The sequence below is a fragment of the Peromyscus maniculatus genome, chromosome 4 (assembly GCF_049852395.1).
Source record: "Peromyscus maniculatus bairdii isolate BWxNUB_F1_BW_parent chromosome 4, HU_Pman_BW_mat_3.1, whole genome shotgun sequence".
Lineage (NCBI taxonomy): Eukaryota > Metazoa > Chordata > Mammalia > Rodentia > Cricetidae > Peromyscus > Peromyscus maniculatus.
The window spans coordinates 82,238,757-82,261,077 of NC_134855.1; the positions used below are offsets into that span (position 1 = coordinate 82,238,757).

The following is a 22,321-nucleotide window of genomic DNA, read 5'->3' on the forward strand; positions in this document are numbered from 1 at the left end:
CATTAGAAGCTATTGTTATAGCCTTTGATTTCCCCCCAGAGGTTGAAGAGAATGCCTTATTGCTGAAGATACCATGGACTTTAGAACACAGGTCCCAGAGGATCAATGTTGGATCTGATTGGAAAGCCTTCTCTCTGGGGCCTAGGTTTTATGGCACCCAAATCTACCATGTAAGCTCCAAGGAAGGGAAGCAACCAATAGTCCTATCTAGCTATGATGCTTGTGAACCATAGCAATGACCAGGATGGCAAAATATCCCTAAGGACACAACAATGGCACACAAATCTGGGTGGTAACCAACAGCTCTCTAATTGTACTTAAGGCCCACTGATAAGAGGGAAATCATGCCTGGTACTAGAAACCTAGCTGCAGCTAGTGAAGTCATGAATCTTGGAGGAAAATCTATAACAGCTAGCTCTATTAAAAAAGTGTAATTCCTAATTGCATTCTAAATCTATCTTTATATCCATAGCCAAGCACAGCTCTTACCACTCATCAAGGAAACTTCTCTTTGCAACAGAGACCATTACAGAAAATCATGACCTATCAAAATGCAGATAACAACTGACCACGTGGTTCCTAGCCCCATTGAAGACATCTACAATATAACTCTGATGAAGGAATGTCTTTCTGTATGCTGTAAAAATATGTTGCTCTGATTGGTTGATAAATAAAGCCATTTGGCCAATGGCAAGGCAGCTTAGAGGCAGGTGGAAAATCCAAACAGATAGAGAGGAGAAAGATAGAGCAGAGAAGAGTCTGCCAGCTACCACCATGAGAAGCAAGATGTAAAAATACTGGTAAGCCACAAGCCACGTGGGAAAGTATAGATTTACAGAAATGTGTTAATTTAAGATATGAGAACTAGATAGCAAGAAGCCTGCCATGGCCATAGTTTAAAAGTAAAATTAGCCTGTGTGTGTTTATTTGGGTCTGAGCGGCTGCGGGACAGGCGGGTGAGAGAGATTTGCCCTGACCATGGGTCAGACAGGACACAGAAAAACTTCAGCTACACAACTCCTGGACCTAAGGCTAGGGGAATCATCATGGAAGACAGGATGAAAAGATGGAAAGAACCAGAGACACAGAAAGTCTGATGTGTTTTTCTTGTGTCTCCAAGAAATATCAGGGAAGCTACATCCATTAATTGTCAAGAAGGTGGCTACCTAAACAAGGAAGACACCAAAAGACATACTAACATGGAAGCAGGAAATTTCAACTACAGGCAACCAAAAAAATGCTGAGAGCTGGAGAAATAGTCTTCCCCAGGGAAAAGCCCCACAGCTGTTTATCTAATACCAAGTCGTCATCCCTGAAACCATATACATACAAGTAACATTATATGAAATGAACAGATTATATTTATGTGTATGTGCATGTGTACCAAAATTAGAAAAATGAGACTGTAAATCTGAGAGAAAAGTAAGAGTGTGTGGGTGTATGGGAGGCATTAGATGGAGGAAAGGGAAAGAAGGAAAATGTCATCATATTTATATTTAATTAAAATTATTAAATAAAATAATTTAAAAGCCAGGAAGCACTGTTTCTTTATGGTCTCTGTTTCAAGTTTTTGCTCGAGTTCCTGACTTGATTTAACAATGATGGACTGTGACTTGGAAGTATAAACCAAAGAAACTCTTTTGCCCCTATGTTGCTGTTGGTCATTCTTATCAAAGTAAGAGAAGGGAAACTAGAATGTCCTAGCTTGTTTTCTATTGCTCTTCTGAAAACCATTAGCAAAAGCAACTCAGGGAGGAAAGGGTTTATTATCAAACTGTATCACTGAGAGAAGTTAGGGCAGGAACTCAAGCAGGAAGCTGGAGGCAGGGACTGAGGTAGAGGCCATAGAGGAATCCTGATTACTGGCATGCTCTCCATGGCTTGCTCAGTCTTCTTTCTTCTACACCCCAAGACTACCTGCTCAGGGGTGGTAACATCCACAAAATGAGCTGGACCCTCCCATATCAAATATTAATCAAGAAAATACCCCACATATCTACCTACAGGCCAATTTGATGGAGACATTTTTCTCAATTGAGATTCCCTCTTCCCAGATGTATGGGGCTCATGCCAAATAGACAACAAACTAACCAGCACACAGAATAATAGGGAAGAGATAATCTCCTGAGCAGAAAGTACTGGGAAAGTGAATAACCATATACATAGAAGGAAACTAAATCAGTATCTCTTACCCTGTACAAAAATCAATAGATGGATCAAAGAACTGAATGAATATAAGATCTGAGGCCGAAACTGCTAGAGAAAAAAAAGATCAGACACTCAGGCATAGGCACAGGATAGGAAGGCCTCAACAGCACAGGCATAATCTCAAGCATCCAGAAATGGGATGACATATACTGAAAACAATTCTATATAGCAAAGGAAACAGCAGAGTAAAGAGACTGCCTACTTTAATAGTTAACAATTTTTACCCACTATGCATATGAAGGGGGGTTAATATTCACAATCTATAAAGAACTCTAAAAGTTAAACATGGTAAAAAAAATCCCCAAATCAAAAAATGACGTAATAAACTTAATAGATAAAGCACATGCCAACTACCACTGAGGTTCAAGCATTCCCTCCATTTCCTCTACGTTTCAACCTGTCAGTTAACTCTCTGTCCTAAGTAGATGAGCTACATTTCTCCTAGATTCTCAGTCCCATCTACACTAGGCTAAACATGTGACAAACTTTTGAATATACCCAATTCTCCTTTTTTAGTTTTTAATATAAACAACTTTACACTCCAGATATACTATGATATATATATATATATATGTATATATATCACTTATTGTTTACTAGTAGACATTTAAGTTATTTTCAATCTTTCACTATTTAAATATGCTGTATGAATGGCTTTTATATATTCTAAAGCTGAGTAAATATATTCACGAGGTAAATTTTGAAGGCTATTACCAAATATTATCCTTTACAGAAGCTATATTTAAAATTTCTCTTAAAATTGTGCGTGTGTGTGATGTATGTTAAGTGTGAACATGTGTGGACCCTAGTCAGCGCTGTGGGGTGGGCTCTCCCCTTCCCCCTTTATGTGGGGTGGGTGTGCAAACCCAGGTGGTTAGAACAGTGCAGCAAGTGCTCTGACCTGCTGAGCCATCCTGCACTCTTCTACCACTTGTACTCTTATCAGCAAGAATGAGCGTATGATTTTCCCTCTACTGCTAATAAAGTATCTTGACAAACACTTTAGAACACCATGGCGCTGGTTATTGAACACTGACATGGCATCACTATAGTTTTAAACTACATTTCTCTTGTTGTAACTGAAACAAGACACCCGTTTAATAAGTTTAAGAGTCACAAAAATTTTCTTCCTATCTTTGCTGACTTGTAAAAACTGGGTTGTCCTTGTTCATTCTATAGGATCAACATTTACAAGGAACATCAGTCCCTATTTTACATATGAGTACAAATATTCTCTAATTTGTAGTTCGTTCAGTTGTCTAAATCAAAGTTTTAAATCATGTTATTCAAATGAATTATATGTGTAAAAGGTGAGCTTGCTATTATTTAGTGTGCATGTTTTGTACACAGCTGATGGGCGACTACTTGATATTTGTGACTGAATGAATACATTTAAATTATTAACTATTAATACCTACATTTATTATTATTCACTATGTAGGTATTAGGATAGGTGGTGGACATACAGGAGAAAATAAATTAAATTCTCTATCTTCACAAAGAAGTCTCCTCTGATGGAGATGGTATCCGAACAGTTAATTCTAAAATACTGTGATATATGAAATATGAAGTACTGGATTACTTTTCTCACTGCTATGACCAGCTTATCTGACAAGAAATGAGTTTGTTAGAGCTCAGAGTTCCCTTGAACAGTCTGACATGGTGGAGAAGGTATGGCAGCAGGAGAATATGAAGCAAGTGACACTGTTTCCATAGTCAGAAAGCAGAGAGAAGAATGCTCATGTTCTATGTACTTTCTTTTTTTATAAAGTCTGGGACCTCAGCCTATGGAATGGGACAGCCATATTTATTTATTTTTTTGAATACACAATGAGGTATTTAATGTTTCTTATATTCTCTTCCATTAAGCATTTAAACATTAACATTGTTAAATTTTGTTGAAAAAAGCATACATGATGGGAGTATATCATCTACCTTTGGACTTGTACACATGAGGATCATGAGTTCAAATATATCCCTGAATCATTACTGACATCCAAGCCAAATGGAATTACAAGCATATATCTCAAGGGAATTTGTGAAAATATGAAAAACAAAGCCAGCAACAAAAACCCACCACCATTTCACAGACAACCTAACTTGAAAAGTATGATCACACACTGCCTGATATTTAAGTAAATAGTGGACCACTTAGATGATGGGTATACCATTCTCTGCATTACAGCAGAAAAATACCTATCACTAAGAAAAGTACAATAGAAAATGAACAAAAGGCATAGGAGAAATATAAAGGCAACAAAAGAAACATCACTAAATGTATTTGTCACACATATAACACACTTTAGTATCTACCTCAAAAGTTTCAAGATAGGAATCACAATGCAGTGATCTCCACCATTAGTCCTAAGTGAACCTGGTAAGTGATTTACTTCCTTCAAGTGTGTGATGAAAAATAAGTGAAACATGATTTCTTTTTCTTGAAGCTGAAGACAACTGTGATGTCCAAAGTCTTTACCAAATTGTTTAAATGAATAGGGTTTTTCTCTTGTATGAGTTTGTCCTCATTTCCACATTTCAAAATGATATAAATAGACTTTAAAAAATTTACAGCACTAGAGATATGACTGGGCAGTTAAGAAATGTTCATTCCCAGGACCAAGGTCTGATTTTTGACAACTTCTTGTCATTCATCTCCAAGATCCAATGGTCTAACATTTTCAGGAACCAGTTCACATGATCACATACCCACACAAACACACACACATCACATAATTAAAACATTTTCTAAAAATTCCCAAATGATACCATCAACTTAGAACGATTGATTTCTTTGGCTTCAAGCCTATATGCTATCTTTCTTTTACATGGACCAATTCATGATGAAGAAAAACTCTGAAAGCCATTAGATGCCTCAACACCTGTTACAGTAATTAATGCTCACAAGAGGAAAAACCTTCATGTAAAATTGGTTCTATAAACAGTTGTTAACAGCCATAAGTAAGGTGGAGAGAGATGGAAGACACGTAACATTGGCCTCTATGAACAGACCCACATGAAAGAAAACAAGTTTTATCTCTTATACTTCTAATATACAATGGTACAGAATAATATTCCCATTTCAAAGGGGAAAATTGGGTCAAAGCCGCAAGACCTAATTCCTAGTAGGGCAAACCAGAGATTCTACACAGTGAAATGAAATGCATTTGCAAATTTTAGAGATAGTTTGTATGTTGACTTGCCTGCATCTTGGGTAGAAACTGGTATCGCCAGGCTATTTTCATGTTAACATCTGCATCTGGTGTTTGAGGATTATGTGCATCATCAAGTTCTTTTTTACCATTATCATCAAGTTGTGGTGCAGGGAGTTCCTAAGAAAACAGAGTAATACATTATATGGCATCAGTGTTAAATATGGTAATTTCTTGAACCATAATGACAGCAATGCTAGAGTTTTCCAATGCATTAAACAAACATGGGTGCCTTGTTATTGATTTAAACACAAACAGAATGAGAAAAGATTTCCTTCCTTCCTCCCTCCCTTGCTCCCTCCCTTCCTTTCCTCTCTCCCTCCTTCCCTCACCCCATCTCTCCTTTCCTTCCTTCCCTTCATCCTTTCTTCCTTCCATTTCTGACAAGTGTCCTGTGTAGTTCAGGGCATACTTAAGGATGACTATGAACCTCTCCTTCCCTGCTTTAATCTGTCAAGTGCTAGGATGACTAAGGTGCACCATCATGTCCAGTTTATGTGGGGCAGAGGATTGAACTCAGGGATTTATGCATGCTGGAAAGTCTTCTGCCAATTGAGCTATATCCCCAGGCCTTAATATAGACAATTATAAAACAGAAGAGTGGTATAATATCAGATATGAAGTTTAATGTTTTTTAATGAACTATTATTCAAATACATCTGAATTTCTATATTCACAAAAATCAATTCTATTTTAGCAAGTAAAGTATATACTAATAAAAATATATACTTAAGCAAAGTATGGAATCAGCACTTATGTACTATATGTAGTTACTGTTGTGTTTGCCATGAAATAAAATACATCATTGTATAATCTGTCTACTCATTTGTACTTCTAGAATTCAAAAACTTATTCACTAGAATAATGAATGAAGTAACAGTGGAGAATAAAGACATTTATTTTCCCAATATCAAATTGCTAGTTTTTGTACCTACAAACTTAATTTACTTTTTAAACAATAAAAACAGAATTTAAAATCTTTTATTAAATATAGATACTGAATACCAATTTATTATTTTGTAAGGTGACCTAGTGAGTAGCTATGAAAGAAACTTTAAAATTATTTTTGTCACGTGTTATAATTAAAAACAGCATTTTGTAAGAAAAGTATGTCATGATTTTTGTTTTTATTTTTTATTAGCCAGAACAACAAATGATGTGGGAATTTACAATAGCAACTATAATTATATTTTAAGTTTATCTAAATCGCAATTTTTATTTTTCAAGATCAAATACTATTTTTTTCCCTCTAGGGGTAGGGAGGACAGGGTCACATTTTATACAACACAGTTCAGGCTGGCCTCAAACTTAAGATCCTCCCTTCTCTGCCTCAAGACAGCTGGGACTACAGATATGTACCATACAACCATAAGGCCCAGCTTATATGGTTTACAATTAAGGTAAAATCAATACTTTGAAGTCTATTGGTTTTTAATATTTCAGAGTTGTGCAGTTCTCACCATCGAATAAGCTTTCTGTTACTCTGATGAAATACCTAAATGACCAAGATAAAATGAGGAAGGATCTATTTTGGTTCAGAGATACAGTCCATAGTCATCTGGCTGCATTGTTTCCAGGCCTGTTGCTAGGCAAAAAAGTGTAGTATGGAGGAGTAGAACTTCCCATCTCATGATATCAGGATGTAGGATGCAGGATGCAGACAGGTATAAAAGGATACAAAGCTAAGATATATCTGTCAAAGGCAAGTCCACAATGAACAAGTTCCTCTAATTAGTTCCACCTTCCACAATTCCACCATATCTCACTGGCCTATTCAAATTCTGAATCTTACAATGGATTAACCCATTGATTAGGTCAGAGCCTTCACGATCAAATCATCTCTGGAAATGTCCTTACTGCCATACTCAGTACTGTGCTGTACAAATCTCCCAGGTGTCTCACTGCAACCAAGTTAACAATAGAGATTAACTATCATAACCACTATCCACCTTCACGATATTTTTACCATTCTGTAAAGATATCCAATGCATCTTCTACAGCCAATATCAGCTACTAATCTTTGTTTCTATGAATTTGGCTCTCTTGGACATTTTATATAGTGATACAAAATTTTACGTCTGGTTTCTTTCACTTAACATGTTTATCCATGTTGTAATATACATCATGAATTCATTATTTTTCATTAGCAAATATTACATTGTATGTATATACTAAATTTTGTTTACCCACCATTTACTGGATTATTTCTACCTTTGATTGTTATATTACTATGAATATTCAAAAGATTTTATTTATTATTTTTTATTTGAAAAGTGACATATTTGAGTATTTGAAACAATTGTGGCAAACGTTTTTGGTCTTAATAAGAAATCAGGTACAGTTTCACATGACATTGACTTAAATCAATAAATAATGTATTTATTGTTTTGAAAGCAATGATATGATGCCTAGCTACAGGACTAGATAGACTCTTACCCCAGATGCATTCTGAGAAGATATCATAATCAGAGTCAAAATAAACACAACTCAATTCACTGGAATCTGGACAAATGTCCTAAACAAAAGCCAAGAGCTGATATTATCTCTTATGTAGCTGAAGACATGAAGTCCATGACTGCATGTTTTGTTGCCACACACATTTTAGAGATATGAGTCCTTGGGCAGATGGTGATACTCACTTTCCTTGTTACACAAGACCCTTAACTCCTGAACACACAAGCTGTGGTGACTAGAATTTTGGCAATGGCTCAGGCTTTGTGCAGTTGCGGTGACTTCAGAAGAAGTGTACTGTGGCCCTGGCTCTCACAGTTTTTTATCTCTGGAGGCTACTCAAGTGGCTGAGGGTACCCATTTTACTACAGAGGAAATGAATTCACTGGATTACAAGAATTTTTTTGTGTTTATGAATAGAAACATGACAAACAGAACAGCCAGTCATTTATTTACTACCCAAGGATAAGTAATTTGAACATACTTGAGCATTCCTCTCCCAGCTTCTTCTATATATATGCATGTGTGTCTGCACACATACTCATACACATTACAAAATACATATTGACCAGTATGTATACTAAGCTATATGCTAACTTATGATCTTTCCATATTATTTATTAAGCACATGATTTTCAATGGCTTTAAAATATTACACTGCATTGCTTAATCAAAATTCAGTTCACCACTTCTGTCTTGTGGACCTTTCAGCTGTTTCCAATGTGAAAATGCCACAACAAGCATAATTCTTTACACTATGCTTCTGTGTCTTAAGTGATCCTCTCTATGAGATTATACAGAAGAAAGAAAAAAATAACAAAATAGTCTAGTTTCTACCACTTGGCTTTCCTTAATCTTAACAACTGGCTTAATGACAAAAGAAACCAGTAATTTCAGAAAGCTAGGAGCATCATTTGTATGAAAACACAAGGATTGCTAAAAGTCTTTAAAAGCAACTTGCGAGACCCTGGATTCTCCTATATGTTCTCCCAGAGACAGGATGCTACTCCTCCCTCTTCTGCCTCAGAAATGGAGGGCAAAACAGACAAACTCTGAAGTAGGAGCAGAGAAAGAGATGTGATAAGATGATGGTTTATTGAAGATCTCCAAAGGAAGAGTGAGCCAAGTTCCACTCCAACACATCCAAAACCACACCACACACACATACACACACATTACACATATGCATGCATGTGTGCACATACACATCACACATACACACACGCCACACACATACATACACATGTGTACACACACACATACACACACATGACTGCTAGGCTGTCGGAACAACAGAAGTCATTCTTAAACAGAACAGGCAAGACGTCAGGAGACTGGAAGATTGTTAAAGATGGATGAGCTTATGAGCCATAAATGAACTAGTTCACAGGTTATATGCTCAGACACAAAGTCCCTCCAGTTAGTTTTTCAGTCCTTTACCATTGAATACAAACAGAGAGAAATCATCAGATACTTGAGAAAAGCATCTGACATAGAATTCAAATACCAAGATAATTGAGCAAGAAATGGAAATGGTGCCAGGGGAAAATGAAAAACTTTAGAAAGTGCAAAAAGTTATATAACAGTATGTAGAAATAGGGGCATAATAATCCAATGAAAAAACCCAGAAAAAAAAAAACCATCATTTATAGAGGCTAATAGAAGATTACACACACACACACACACACACACACACACACACACACACACACACACACACACACACACACACTGACCAGAGCTGGAAGATAAACACGATCAAATTGCTTTAAATAACCAAAAACGAAATAATGAACAGTAAGAACAGGATTAAAAAAAAAAAAAAAAAAAAAAAAAACTCGGCCGGGCGGTGGTGGCGCACGCCTTTAATCCCAGCACTCGGGAGGCAGAGCCAGGCGGATCTCTGTGAGTTCAAGGCTAGCCTAGGCTACCAAGTGAGTTCCAGGAAAGGCGCAAAGCTACACAGAGAAACCCTGTCTCGAAAAACCAAAAAAAAAAAAAAAAAACTCAGTAGTTAACATGTTACAAAATGCTAGTATGAGTACTCTAAATAATTAATATTTCAAATCTTAACAAGCACGATGATTCAGTTCATTTTACATATGAAGATTGGAACACAAAGGCTAATTAACTTGTACAAGGTTACAAAATAATAAACATTTGAGTTTGAGAAGTCTTGCTTTATGGTTAAATTTCCTTTAAATATTTTTTATGTCACACTACGTATTTATTACTATTCATGAGTGGGCAAAAGACAGTTTTATTACTACAACCCCATGACAGTTATGGTACATTTCTTAACCATTACACTATACTGTTTCTTGAAGTTTTCCCATTCACAAATCCTTTAAAGAAATTTTTATATGATGCTGGGTTTACAGGCATATGAAATAGGTTATACAGATTAAATATTTACTGGTAATAAAGATAAAGAAACTTAATTCAAAACAATTATTTGGCATGTATATTTTACCAGTTAATAAAGGGGAAAGTGAATTTGCATGCTAATGAGATGGATGTGTTGTTACACAATGAGTTAAATCTCTTCCAAATAGCTGATACTGCTTGACAAAGAGGATTTTCAACATTAGAGTTGATCGATAGTTTGATTGTATGATTGTCAATGTTGAGAAAGCTATTTCATATAAGAATTTAGCAGAAAATGCCATAGTATATGTATGATCTTAAGTTCTCCCTGGAGTTGGGAAATAGTATGATGGTATGTTTATGTGTCCTTCTTTCAATGTATTTTGATAACTCGAAGTCCTTTTTCTTCAGATGATGCTTGCTGAAATGGGGATGATGCTACACTCATCACTGTGGATGTATTCCACGATCATTACCAGGGCAGAAGACACAAAGTTACTACTATTTGCACATCTACTATTAGCTTTCATATTTTCCTATATATACATAAAATTCAAAACTGTCTATTTAGAGAGACTCTTAGCCATATTATTATCATAATTTTTTTCTTACAGATACTGAATACAAAATTTATTAATTTTCTACATCAAAATATAAAACCTGGGGTTAGCAAGATGGCTCAGCAGGTAAAGTTACCTGTTGCCAAGGCTAATGACATGAGTTCCATCCCTGGGACTCACATGGTGGAAGGAGACAATTGACTCCCACAAGATGTCCTCTGTATACCAAGGCACACGAATACACACAAATAAAAGAAATAAACATACAAAATTTCAAAATGAAAATTTGGATTATGTATTGCTTTACAATGGCTTCTATTAAATGTCTTAGAAAGAAAGCTTACAATAAGGAATTACGTGAAGACAACCATGGATTGTCTATTATCTGTTAATATTTCTAACCACAAATATTAGAAAATTTCCTTTGTCAGATTCCTACAAAGTGAAGTTCAATGTTTACTCTAGATCTGTGTATACGACACACAAAAGTAACTCAGAATCAACAGGATCATACTAAGTGTGACTCTGAAAGTATCAATATTAAGGTAAACAGAACTACTAAATAGATGATTGCTGCTGTTAAAACATATGTGTATGTTTGTGTATATTATGTATATATTGTACATATACAAATATGTATACATACATTTGTATCTATAGAAATAAACAGCATGATTAATCATTAGAAAAACATTTTTAAAGATGTATTTTATTGTTACTTATGTGTATATGTGTATTACTCTGTGTGTATGGCATGTGTATGCGGATGCCTGTGGAGGTCAGAAGAGGGTGTCCGAGTCCCTGGAGCTACAGTTACAGGAGGTTGTGAGCTGCTCAACTTGTGTTCCCAGAACAGAATGTGGGAATTCTTGAAGAGCAGCAAATTCTCTCAACTTCTTAGCCATTGCTGCAGCCCCAGAAAAATCTTGATTAGCAAAGAAAACCTTTACCAGAGGAGAAAAAATAACCTTCATAATAAAAATCTTTTCCAACTACAAACCTGAGAGAAAATTAACAGAGAATCTATAAAGGACTCTAAACATTAAATACCAAACCACTTCAAATCATCCAATCCATGAATGGGCTTATGTTCTCAAAGGAAGACACACAAATGGCTAATAAATACTTGAAAAAGTATTCAATATCTACAATTACCAGGAACTATAACTTCTCGGAGGGTCCATCTCACCCCAGTCAGAATGGTTATCACTAAGAAAACAAATGACAACAAACTGGAAATCAACATGGCAGCTTCTCAAAAGCTAAAGTTAGCACTACCACTTCCCAGCTACGCTGGCTAGTTTTATCTCAACTTGATTCAAGCTAAAGTCATCAGAGGTGGGAACCTCAATTGAGAAAATGCCTCTATAAAATAGGGCTGTAGGCAAGCATATAGGGTATTTTCTTAGTGACTGATTTGGGAGGGGCCAGTCTATTGTGGGTAGGGAAACCTGGGAATCCTGGGTTCCATAAGGACACAGTTTGAGTAAACCATGGGGTGTCTCTTAGGGTTTCTATGGCTATGAAGAGACACCATGACCACGGGCAACTCTAATAAGGGAAAAAAATTAATTTAATCCATTATCATCATGGTGTGACATGGTGGCATGCAGGCAGGCATGTTGCTGGAGATGGAGCTGAGAGTCCTGTATCTTGACTCATAGGCAACAGAAAGTGGTCTGAGTAACACACTGAGTGGAGCTTGAGCAAAGACTTCAAAGCCCATTCCTACAGTGACACACTTCCTCCAACAAGGCCATTCCTACTCCAACAAAGTCACACCTCCTAATAATGCTACTCCCTATGAGCTTATGGGGGTCAATTACATTCAAACTACAACAGGGTGCAAGATAGTAAGAAGCACACCTCCATGGCCTCTGCATCAGCTCCTGCCTCTAGGGTCCTGTCTTGTTAGAGACCTTGTTCTGACTTTCTTTGATGATAAGTAATGATATGAAAGTGGAAGCAAATAAACCCTTTCCTCCCCAACTTGCTTTTGGTCACAGTATTTCATCACAGCAATTGTAACATTGAGACTAGCAATACCACTTCTGGGCACACAGCAAAAGAAATCTAGTCAGAACAGATAGTTGCACATTCACGTTTATTGTTGTACTCTCCACAATAGACAAGATATGGAACCAGCCTAGCTGTCTATCAACAGATGAATAAAGAAAGAAAATGTGGTTCAAAAACACAAAGGAAGTCTATTCCACCGTGAAGAAGAACAAAATCACGACTTTCAGTCTACTTTTAATCTAGCAGAGATTATTAGATAAACTATGGAGTAAATATCACATTATAAAGGCCCCCAATTTCATCAACATACCATAACTTGAAAAGACAGATGTGGTAAAGTAAGGCCACTTTCTGCAGCTCTTTGCTTACAATGACAGAAGCCTGGCCACTGAAACACTTCAACCCTGGCTGAAAACCATCCTCTCTTCTTTGAGTGTGCTCACCATAAAGTTCATCTTTGGACATCACAAATCTTCATAGCTCTTGTATTCAATCTATGACCATAGGTGGTGTGCTACTTTCTCCTTTCATGGCATATTTTATGGTTTCAAATAAGTGGGACAAAGAGTATTATATTTTACTTTAAGTGGCTCTAGTTTCAGAACCCAAGTTACTAAGTGTTCTCAATATCCACGAAAACTGAATACCCATTTTTTTCTGGGAAAAAAAAAGAATTATATTAAATATTCCTAATTTAGACAACACATGGCTTCTTTTCAAGAATGATAAACTGCTATATAACCATTCCAATAACTGATTTATATTTTGTGTGTGCATAACATCTAAGGAGTCACAACTATTCTGGTTTATGGGTTCAAAATAAATTATTAACAGTCTGGGATGTAGCTCGGTTGGCGGGGTGCCTGCTGAACAAGCATGAAGCCCTGGCTGGGTTCTCTCTCCAGTACCACAATAAGAGTAGGTGTGGAGGTACATGCCTGTAATCCCAGTGCTTTGAGGTGGAACAGGAGATAAAAGGCAGAATCCTTCTCAGGGACATAACAAGATGGAGGGCAGCCTGAGATATAGGAGTTCTTGTCTCAAAAATAAAATAAAAATTTGAATGTAAATTTAGGGCTGGAATGAGTGCTTTAGGTTTTAGAAAGCAATACTGCAGATTGTTCATGTTCAACTTAGATTTCTGGAATATGGTACCTCCCCGTCTTAAAAGCCTAAATGACTTGCAGATCTCCTAGCTGGCTAAGAAATAAATCTACTATATTCTAAGTAAATTTCACCCTCTGGATGATAAACCTCACAGCCAACTAACCCTGCTGCTGTCAAAGTTCTGTGTCCAGGTGAAAACATCAGTGTCAGACACACATTCCTCTCACAGCAGCAGCGTTTCCCAGGAGTCAGGAGCCAGGAGTGCAGACTACTTCTCCTTCACAGTTCTGCTCTCATCTTTCCCTTCCCCTTCCTTACTGGAAAGCCAGTCCCATGCCATCTTTAAAAGCTGGCCACAAATGTAGGTCACTGGCAGCAGCACGGCTCTCTTGCATGTCATTTTCTTAGTCTTCAGATTGCTATAGACGCTCCAAGTGCGGCTGCCAAGGGAGGCCTCGAATTCTAAATAAGCTCTCACAGCAGCCAGGGGCTGGGGCAGAGTCACCCTGGGGGTCAAACAACACAATTAGAGCTCAACAGGCACATCAGAGTACTAAGCACTAAAAAGTGTGTAGATGGCTGATGATTTGGGAAGAAATAAAATGCTGACCCAGATGTAGAGGAAAGATGATTTTGAGCTCTGCCTGCAAAGCAATACTTAGTATCTGTAAAGCTGATATAGACAAAATATATAGGCATGATAGTTTTAGGCAAATACAATAAAGAGTATAATTTAGAAGATGTAAAAATGCATGGGGAAATAGTATTAATAAGATATTGAGCATATGATTTAGAAAGTTAAATGATGCAAAGGCCTCATATAATTTTAAAGTATTTGTAATATAATTATTTTGCTTTCATTCTGAATTACTGTAATAAAACTTTCAGATAAGACAAAAATGATGAAGGGTATAATTGGCTCTTTTAAAAAAAAAAACAAACTTCTTTTTGCCATTTTCTGGCAGAGTAACGAAGCTTGGGTCTGAGGTATTTTGTATTCCTCCCACTCAGAGCTGCAGTGTAATGGAATCAAGCACTGGCCCTCTATGGTCACTTTCCTACTGTCTTCTGAGTCAAGAAACAAATGGATGGGAAATAGAAACTTTAAACATCCCGACATCAAACTGTTAGAAGGAAAAGAAAACTATATTAATTCAAATGCTACACTGTTTGGCAAAAATATTACTCTAATTAATTCTTAATAACTCATCATATCTTTCATTTCAATTTAAACCAGAGAATCAAATAAAGTAAATTTATGATAAAATGAGCCAGACTTAAATAAACGAGTTCAAGTTTTGGGTAACAGTTGTAGTATATAGGATATTTTCAATTTATTAAGATAGTCAAGTTTTTACTTGTTAATCTTCAGTTCATAAGAATTATAAAAATTTTAATATTTTATTGTATTCTTTCATTATTAAACATTGTGTTGCTATGTTCATTTATCAAATATGGCTTATTTTAAATAAATTGTTACTTATTCTGTGATAAGTCATAGTAATGCTATTCCTTTTGAATTTTGAAAGATTAAATATGAAAAACTTGACCTAAATTTTAAAATTGAACCATGAGTTTAGTGCTGATATGATGTTAAATATACAGGATGCTACCAGTCTTTAGAAAACATCACATTAGGATGCTCCAGCCAGCAGTCGTATATTTGTCCTGCTAGTAGCTGTCTATCTATCCTGATTACATATTTAAAAACATCCAATCTTGTCTGAAGCATCCTGGCTGATGTTGGAGATAGGAAATACTGCATATAAAAAATCAGTCCAAAATTTAATGCAACAACGTAAAGGTTTCACCCTTTCCTCCAGATATTAGATACTTTATTTTGCATAAACATTACTTATTTGCATGCCTGCACAAGCAAGTATGCAAAGTTTGGCCCTTGCTATAAAATGTAACAGCATTTACTTCTGAAAATTTTCTTGAATTCCACATATATATTAACAAATGACATTAAATGCATAAAAGGAATGTAATATAAAATATTAGTATCTTCAAATTTTAAAGTGAGTTATGTGTGCACATATTATTTTTATTACATAAAAAAACCTACTGCTAAATATTTAAGTATCTTTATATAAAAATTAAATTTTTATTATTTTATACAACATTCCATAGAAAGTATATTTTCTTGAGCAGTACTCATCTATTCCATTTGAGATTACCAAGAAAATTCTTGTAGATAAAAAAGTTAACAACAATACTTATAGTGTGTGCTTTTTAAAGATTGAACAACTCCACATGTACTGTTCTATAGGACTTTCTAAGGGTATAATTTCTCAAAGCTGCATCTTAATGCCAGTTTCTTGAAGGAGCTCTGACTACAATAGGCATGAATATGTTCTCAAAGGATGATGGATAAATTGCTGGGTGGTTATATAATATACCTTAGGCAGCTGATGAGGCTTATCTCTTTTCTTTCAGTTATATAGTTTTAAAATAATTATGGTATATAAAATTGTCTTTCCTCTCTTCTTTGTCCAGAAATATTTGCTCTGGTTATAGGTCTGAGAAATTAAAACTAAACAATTACAACATAATTTTTCTTGTTCTGTGTTTTTAAACATGGTTAATACCTTGATTTTGGTCATTCTTTATTAGAACCTTTTGATAAAAATGAAATTTTAAGTATAATGATAATTGTGTTGGACATCTGAAATTCTAAGAAAATATTACTTAGAAAAACCTATTGACTTGTATCAGTATTCAACATATCAATTTATACTACAAAATATTTTGTTTATTCTTCTCAGGAAGATGCTAAAATATTTCTGTATTTGTATTATGAGTATATGAATAATTTAAATGTTTAGTACTCATACTTTTATAATACATTATATTTTAAAGACATATAAATACTAAGTGGACCATATTAAATCTCATATATTAAAACAACATTTGCATTTTTCATAGAAAGAGAAAGCTATTTGTTTAAAATCAAATTTTGCTTCCTTTCCATATCAAAGATAAGAAATATAAAATGAGATGACTGGAAATTTAGGAAATATAACTGAGTGCAGTAGTCTATATTCAATTAAGTGTAATAGAGTTGTATAAAATATAAGCACACAAATTAAGTTTTAAATGAATTACTAAATAATTGTATTTATGTAGCACAAAGTTAAACATACATACTATTTAAAACAATCAAAAGTACTAATCTAAAGATATGATTATACTTAAAAGGTGGATCTCTGTGAGTTTGATCTCAGGTTTGAGGCCAACCTGGTCTACATAGTGAGTTCCAGAACAGCCAAAACTACATAACAGAAAGACCCTGTCTCAGAAAACTAAAAACCAAACAAATGAACAAGCTGGGCAATAGTGGAGCACACCTTTAATTCCAGCACCCGGGAGGCAGAGGCAGGCAGATCTTTGTGAGTTCGAGGCCAGCCTGGGCTACAGGATGAGTTCCAGGAAAGGCATAAAGCCACACAGAGAAACCCTGTCTTGAAAAACAAAAACAAAACAAACAAAAAACCCAAACAAATGAAAAACATAAAGTAGTAAAAACAACAGAATACAAAAATATCATTTTTATTTATTTGTTTTACCACATTGTACTTATTTTTTATACTTTTATTTAAGAAGTGAAAATCAATATGGTGACATTGTTTTGCAGAATTCTTACAAGTTAGTTCATATTGTAGAAGCAGGAAAGTAAGGGTTGGCTCTGGAAAATCTGCCTAAGCATAGTAGCAGTTAGGATGAAAAAAAGATGACTTTTGTCCAACTGAGAAAGTCAATTAGAAGTAAAAGAAGAGAGTATGTTCCTTCTGTTTTCAGTGAGCAATATAAACTGAGTTTTTGTTGTTGTTGTTTTGCTATTAAACATGATTAATGTCTGGTCCAATAATTTGTATTCAGTTTTAAATAGTTTATTAATTTTCTTTTACTTCTGTTTAAAAGAAAACTCTCTAATAACACTAATTTAAAACAAAACTCTGCTTACAAATGATTGTTTTCATTTAGACAAAACAACAACAACCCACCTCCTACCCTGACATATGGCCTGAAGTGGTAATGAGTGTCTGCAATCCCAGCACTCAACTTGGTGAGAGAGCAAATTCTAAGTTCAAAGCTAACTTGGGTTACATAGTAAGACTAAAACCAAACCATGAGAAAAAGAGTCAGGCATGGTGATGCAGGACTGTAAACCCAGAATTCCAGACACTGAGGCAGGGCTGCTGTTAGTTTGAAGTCAGCCATAATCTAGAGTGAGGCTCTGACTCAGAAAAACAAAAGCTCTCGTTAATGTATATAAATATAATTTGTAGTACATGCCTTGCTTGTATATAATTCCTTTTCATGAAGCATTCAAAATGTATGTTGAATTACTATATTCTATACCTGTAAAATGTCAGCAGGCTTTTCTTTGGCAGATGCAACCAACAGAGTATGCCCATTGACGATTCCTTCTGCCAGGAAATACTTGAAGAGCAAAGGTGAATAAGTATTGTATTTATCTTCTTCTGCAAAAAAAAAAAAAAATACATTAGAATCCTGTATAATTATACATATTTTTTACATTTTTTCCTCTTTAAAACAAGTACGTGATGTGAGGGAATAGATTATGTTTTCCAAATGAACAGTGAGACTAAAGGAATCAAAACACAGATTTCATAATACAGATTTCCTTACTCCAAAGATCATTCTCCAACCACTATACCACTCTGAAAACCAAAAACTTTAGAGGTTTATGTATGCTTAAGAGTTCAGATTTAAATTGTTTTAAATTATTTATTGTTTTAGATTATAATATAATTGCATCACTTCTCCTCCCCTCCTATAACTCCCCTTGCTCGGTTTCAATCAGATTTAAAAATTTATAATATTTATATGTGTGTGTAGGTGTACATGACACAGAATACAGCTGGAGGTCAGAGGACAACCTATAGGAACTGGTTCTCTTCTATCATGGTGGTCTCAGGGATTGGATCCAGGTTGTCAAGATTGATGACAAGAACCTTTACCTGCCTAGCTGTCCCATGAACCTAAGGTCAGATAAATACATATGCACACACACACACATATAGTTACTTTGTGTACGTGTGTGTGCATTATGTGTATTTGGGGCAAACATGCCATGAAGTGTGTGTAGGAGAGAGGATAGCTTTGTGGCTCAGTCCTTTCCTTCCACTTTTACATGGGATCTGGAATTGAACTCTGTTTGCCAGAATCTCACATTAACTGCCTTTACCTGCTAAACTATTTTGCCAGTCCGATGTATGATTATCACATGATGCAACTATCCTTTGATGGTTCAATTTCCCCGGCACTGCACTTCCCTAATTTTTTAAATTATGTTTTATTTAGTTATTTTGTGTTCAAGTGCATTTATGTATGTGTGCCTCGGCATGCATGTGGAGGTCAGGAGGCAATTTGAGGAGCCTGTTCTCTTTATCATGGGGGCAAGGGGATTGAACTCAGGTTTTCAGGTTTCCAGGTAAGAGACCTCTTGCTGGCCCAGTCATCATATTTCTGAAAAAGCCAGCATCACCCAACACATCCTGTAGACACACATTTCTTTCAGAGCAAAATAATTAAGTACTTAATGTATATATCCTGATGATTAAAGTTTATTTTAATCAGTAAACATTAAGCCCACATTCTGGTTCTGAACACAGAATTTAACAATAATTTAAAGGACTAATTTGATAGTTTATAAATTGGTACTGACTACTTTCCCACTAACAGATCCTTTCACTTTTAATATCCCTTTATCCTTCCTTCTTTCTGACTTATAACAATTAAATGAAGATTTTGGAGATTTATTCTTTTTTTTTGGGTGCCTGTCCTGGATCTCACTTTGTAGACCAGGCTGGCCTCAAACTCACAGAGATCCGTCTGGCTCTGCCTCCTGAGTGCTGGGATTAAAGGCGTGTGCCACCGCTGCCTGGCTTCATTTATTTATTTATTTTTAAGCCAAAATGTGTAATACTTTTGTGATTTCCCTACAAAATGAATGTAACTTCAGCCAATCTTTATTCTCCTGACACATGGCCACATTTACAATTCAGTTTTTCTTCCATTAACTACTAGAGCACAGAAGGACAAGAAATATAAGTAACTATTTATTGTGTAAATCAAGAGTAGTCATTATTAATTTCCAAATGTTAACTTAATTTCTACATTGGAAAGTTGTTGCTAATATCCTTAAAAATTATATTACTGAAAACAGCAGTGTTTTCCTGAAGTTTGAACTTGTAGCAGTGTTACCAAGAACGCAGTATGCAAAACAACCTGCAGCTCTAACTGTGAACCGTGGATAATGTGCCACTAACAAAACAGATACCAGAAGTCATTGCAAAGTGACACAAAGTTAGCAGCAACTACAGCAGAGCTTCACTAAGAAAGATACTGCACGTGGAATGTGCAGGATTTCAGGGGTTGGGGTCTTTTAACCTAAGAATGCCCTTGACTTCCATTAGGTTTGGCAGTATTATATCCTTTTCAGACTGAGGTGGTAAGATGTGAACTTCAGATTGATCAGACAACATTATAGCATGAATCTTAAAAGGTCTTATTAATAAAAACAATCCCAGGCCCTGGTATTGGGGTGAATGCTGGAAGATCAGAGAAGCAGAACAAGCCACAGCCACCTCACCTTGCCAATTCCTCAGCTGATCTTGTTTCCTCAGACTGGAAGCCTCTGAGTCCTCATCCAGAATGAATCTCAGTTGAACTGTTGCTCAAAAGTCTAAAAGCTTAACCAGGCTTTAGTTCCTCATCCTCACTCCTTAAATACTTTTCTGTTTTCTGCCATCACTTCCTGGGATTAAAGGCTCTTGCTACCAAGCCTGGCTGTTTCCAGTGTGGCTTTGAACTCACAGAGATCCAGATGGATATCTGCCTCTGGAATGCTAGGATTAAAGGCGTGTGTGCCACTATTTTCTGGCCTCTATATCTAGTGGCTGTTCTGTTCTTTGACCTCAGATAAGTTTATTAGGGTGCACAGTATTTTGGGGAACACAATATCACCACACAACATGCTAACACAGAAACCAAGTCTTGAAAGATTTCAGCATATCTTCCTTCATATCCTCAGGCCACAGTGAAATAAACTAGAATTCAATGACAATATATTCCACAAAGACTGGAAACAGGGAAATCAAAGCATATCTTTCTAATTAGTTAATTGTGGATCAAAAATGTGTGAAAAGGGAAATTGGGAAAGATTTTAACCTAAATAATTATATTTGATATATTATCAAACAACTTATGAGGAGTTTGGAGGATCAGGTAAAGCATCATTAAGAACACAAAAAGACCAGTATTATGGGCCCCTCAAGGATAGAAACAGAGGAAAATTGTTTACCAATATTGGAGGGAAAAATCAGTACATCAAAAATTGATTTTATGATAAGGTCAAGGACCTGGTAATCTTTTGACTAGGCTAATAAAGAACAAAAAGTAATCGGCCACAAATTGTCTAAATTGGAAATGACATAGGGGGATTCCACTAAAGAAATTATTCATATTGAAAATATTAGAAGAAATACTTTGAATAATTTTAGAGTAAAATTTTTACAATTCCAAAAATTGGACAAAATCATTTAAGTTGTCAAGTTATCAAATATGATAAAATAGGAAACAATATTAAATTCATATTTAAAACTACCTAAACTCACTTCGGGCATAGGAAATTTTACTAGTAAATTCAATATTTGTAAAAACAGTTTCTAACATTTAACAAGTGCACGAAAAAGTGAGAAGAAAAACTCACTGGACATTATTATTTGGATATCCAAATGAGAGAAAGGCTAAAAAGATATATATATTATTATGTACATTTAAATATTGATCCAAACATGTGGTTCCAGAAACACATGACAGGGTGGAGAGAAACACTTCCAAATCCATCTTGATACAAGTGTAAATCCATCACTAAAATCAGATCAAGATATGGAAAGAAAGACACAGACTAGCAAGTCTCACAAACACATTACATAAAGACTATAAAAGGAAACCCATAACAAAAACAAATATAGTAAGATTAAGTGAGTTTTATCTGATTAGAAGAATCCATGTACCACAATAATAGATTTAAAAGACAAGATTACACAATTATTAGATTAGGCAAAAGTTGCAGGCAATGGGAATAAAATGAAATGTCTAACACAATAAATGAGATCTACAAAAACCTATAGATAATATCATACTTAATGGCAAATGAAATGCATTTCTTCTGAGACTGGAATAATCAAAGTACAATAAGATGTGTGTAGATGTAACCAACCATCTTATTAAATAAGAAGCACAGAACCAATGTAAAAGAGAAAGCCAAGAGGTCAAAGCTCAGAGCTAAAACCTTACCCTTCCTCCTGCCATGGTCCTACCTCTCCAAAAGAGACCTACTTCCTGTGTGTTTGTCTTGATAACATC

The 22,321-nt window shown here is 35.4% G+C and overlaps 1 protein-coding gene across 2 annotated transcripts in view; it reads right to left on the minus strand.

Moving 5' to 3' along the window:
• Elp4 (elongator acetyltransferase complex subunit 4) overlaps nt 1-22,321 on the minus strand; it is a 194,833-nt gene that overhangs the window by 149,244 nt on the left and 23,268 nt on the right. For both annotated transcript variants that reach the window (XM_006975863.4, XM_076570229.1), the window contains exons 3-4: nt 18,287-18,408; nt 5,409-5,537 (exon numbers count right to left, since the gene is read on the minus strand). In XM_006975863.4, the coding sequence (XP_006975925.1) occupies nt 5,409-5,537; nt 18,287-18,408 (251 nt within the window). The remainder of the gene's footprint in view (nt 1-5,408; nt 5,538-18,286; nt 18,409-22,321) is intronic.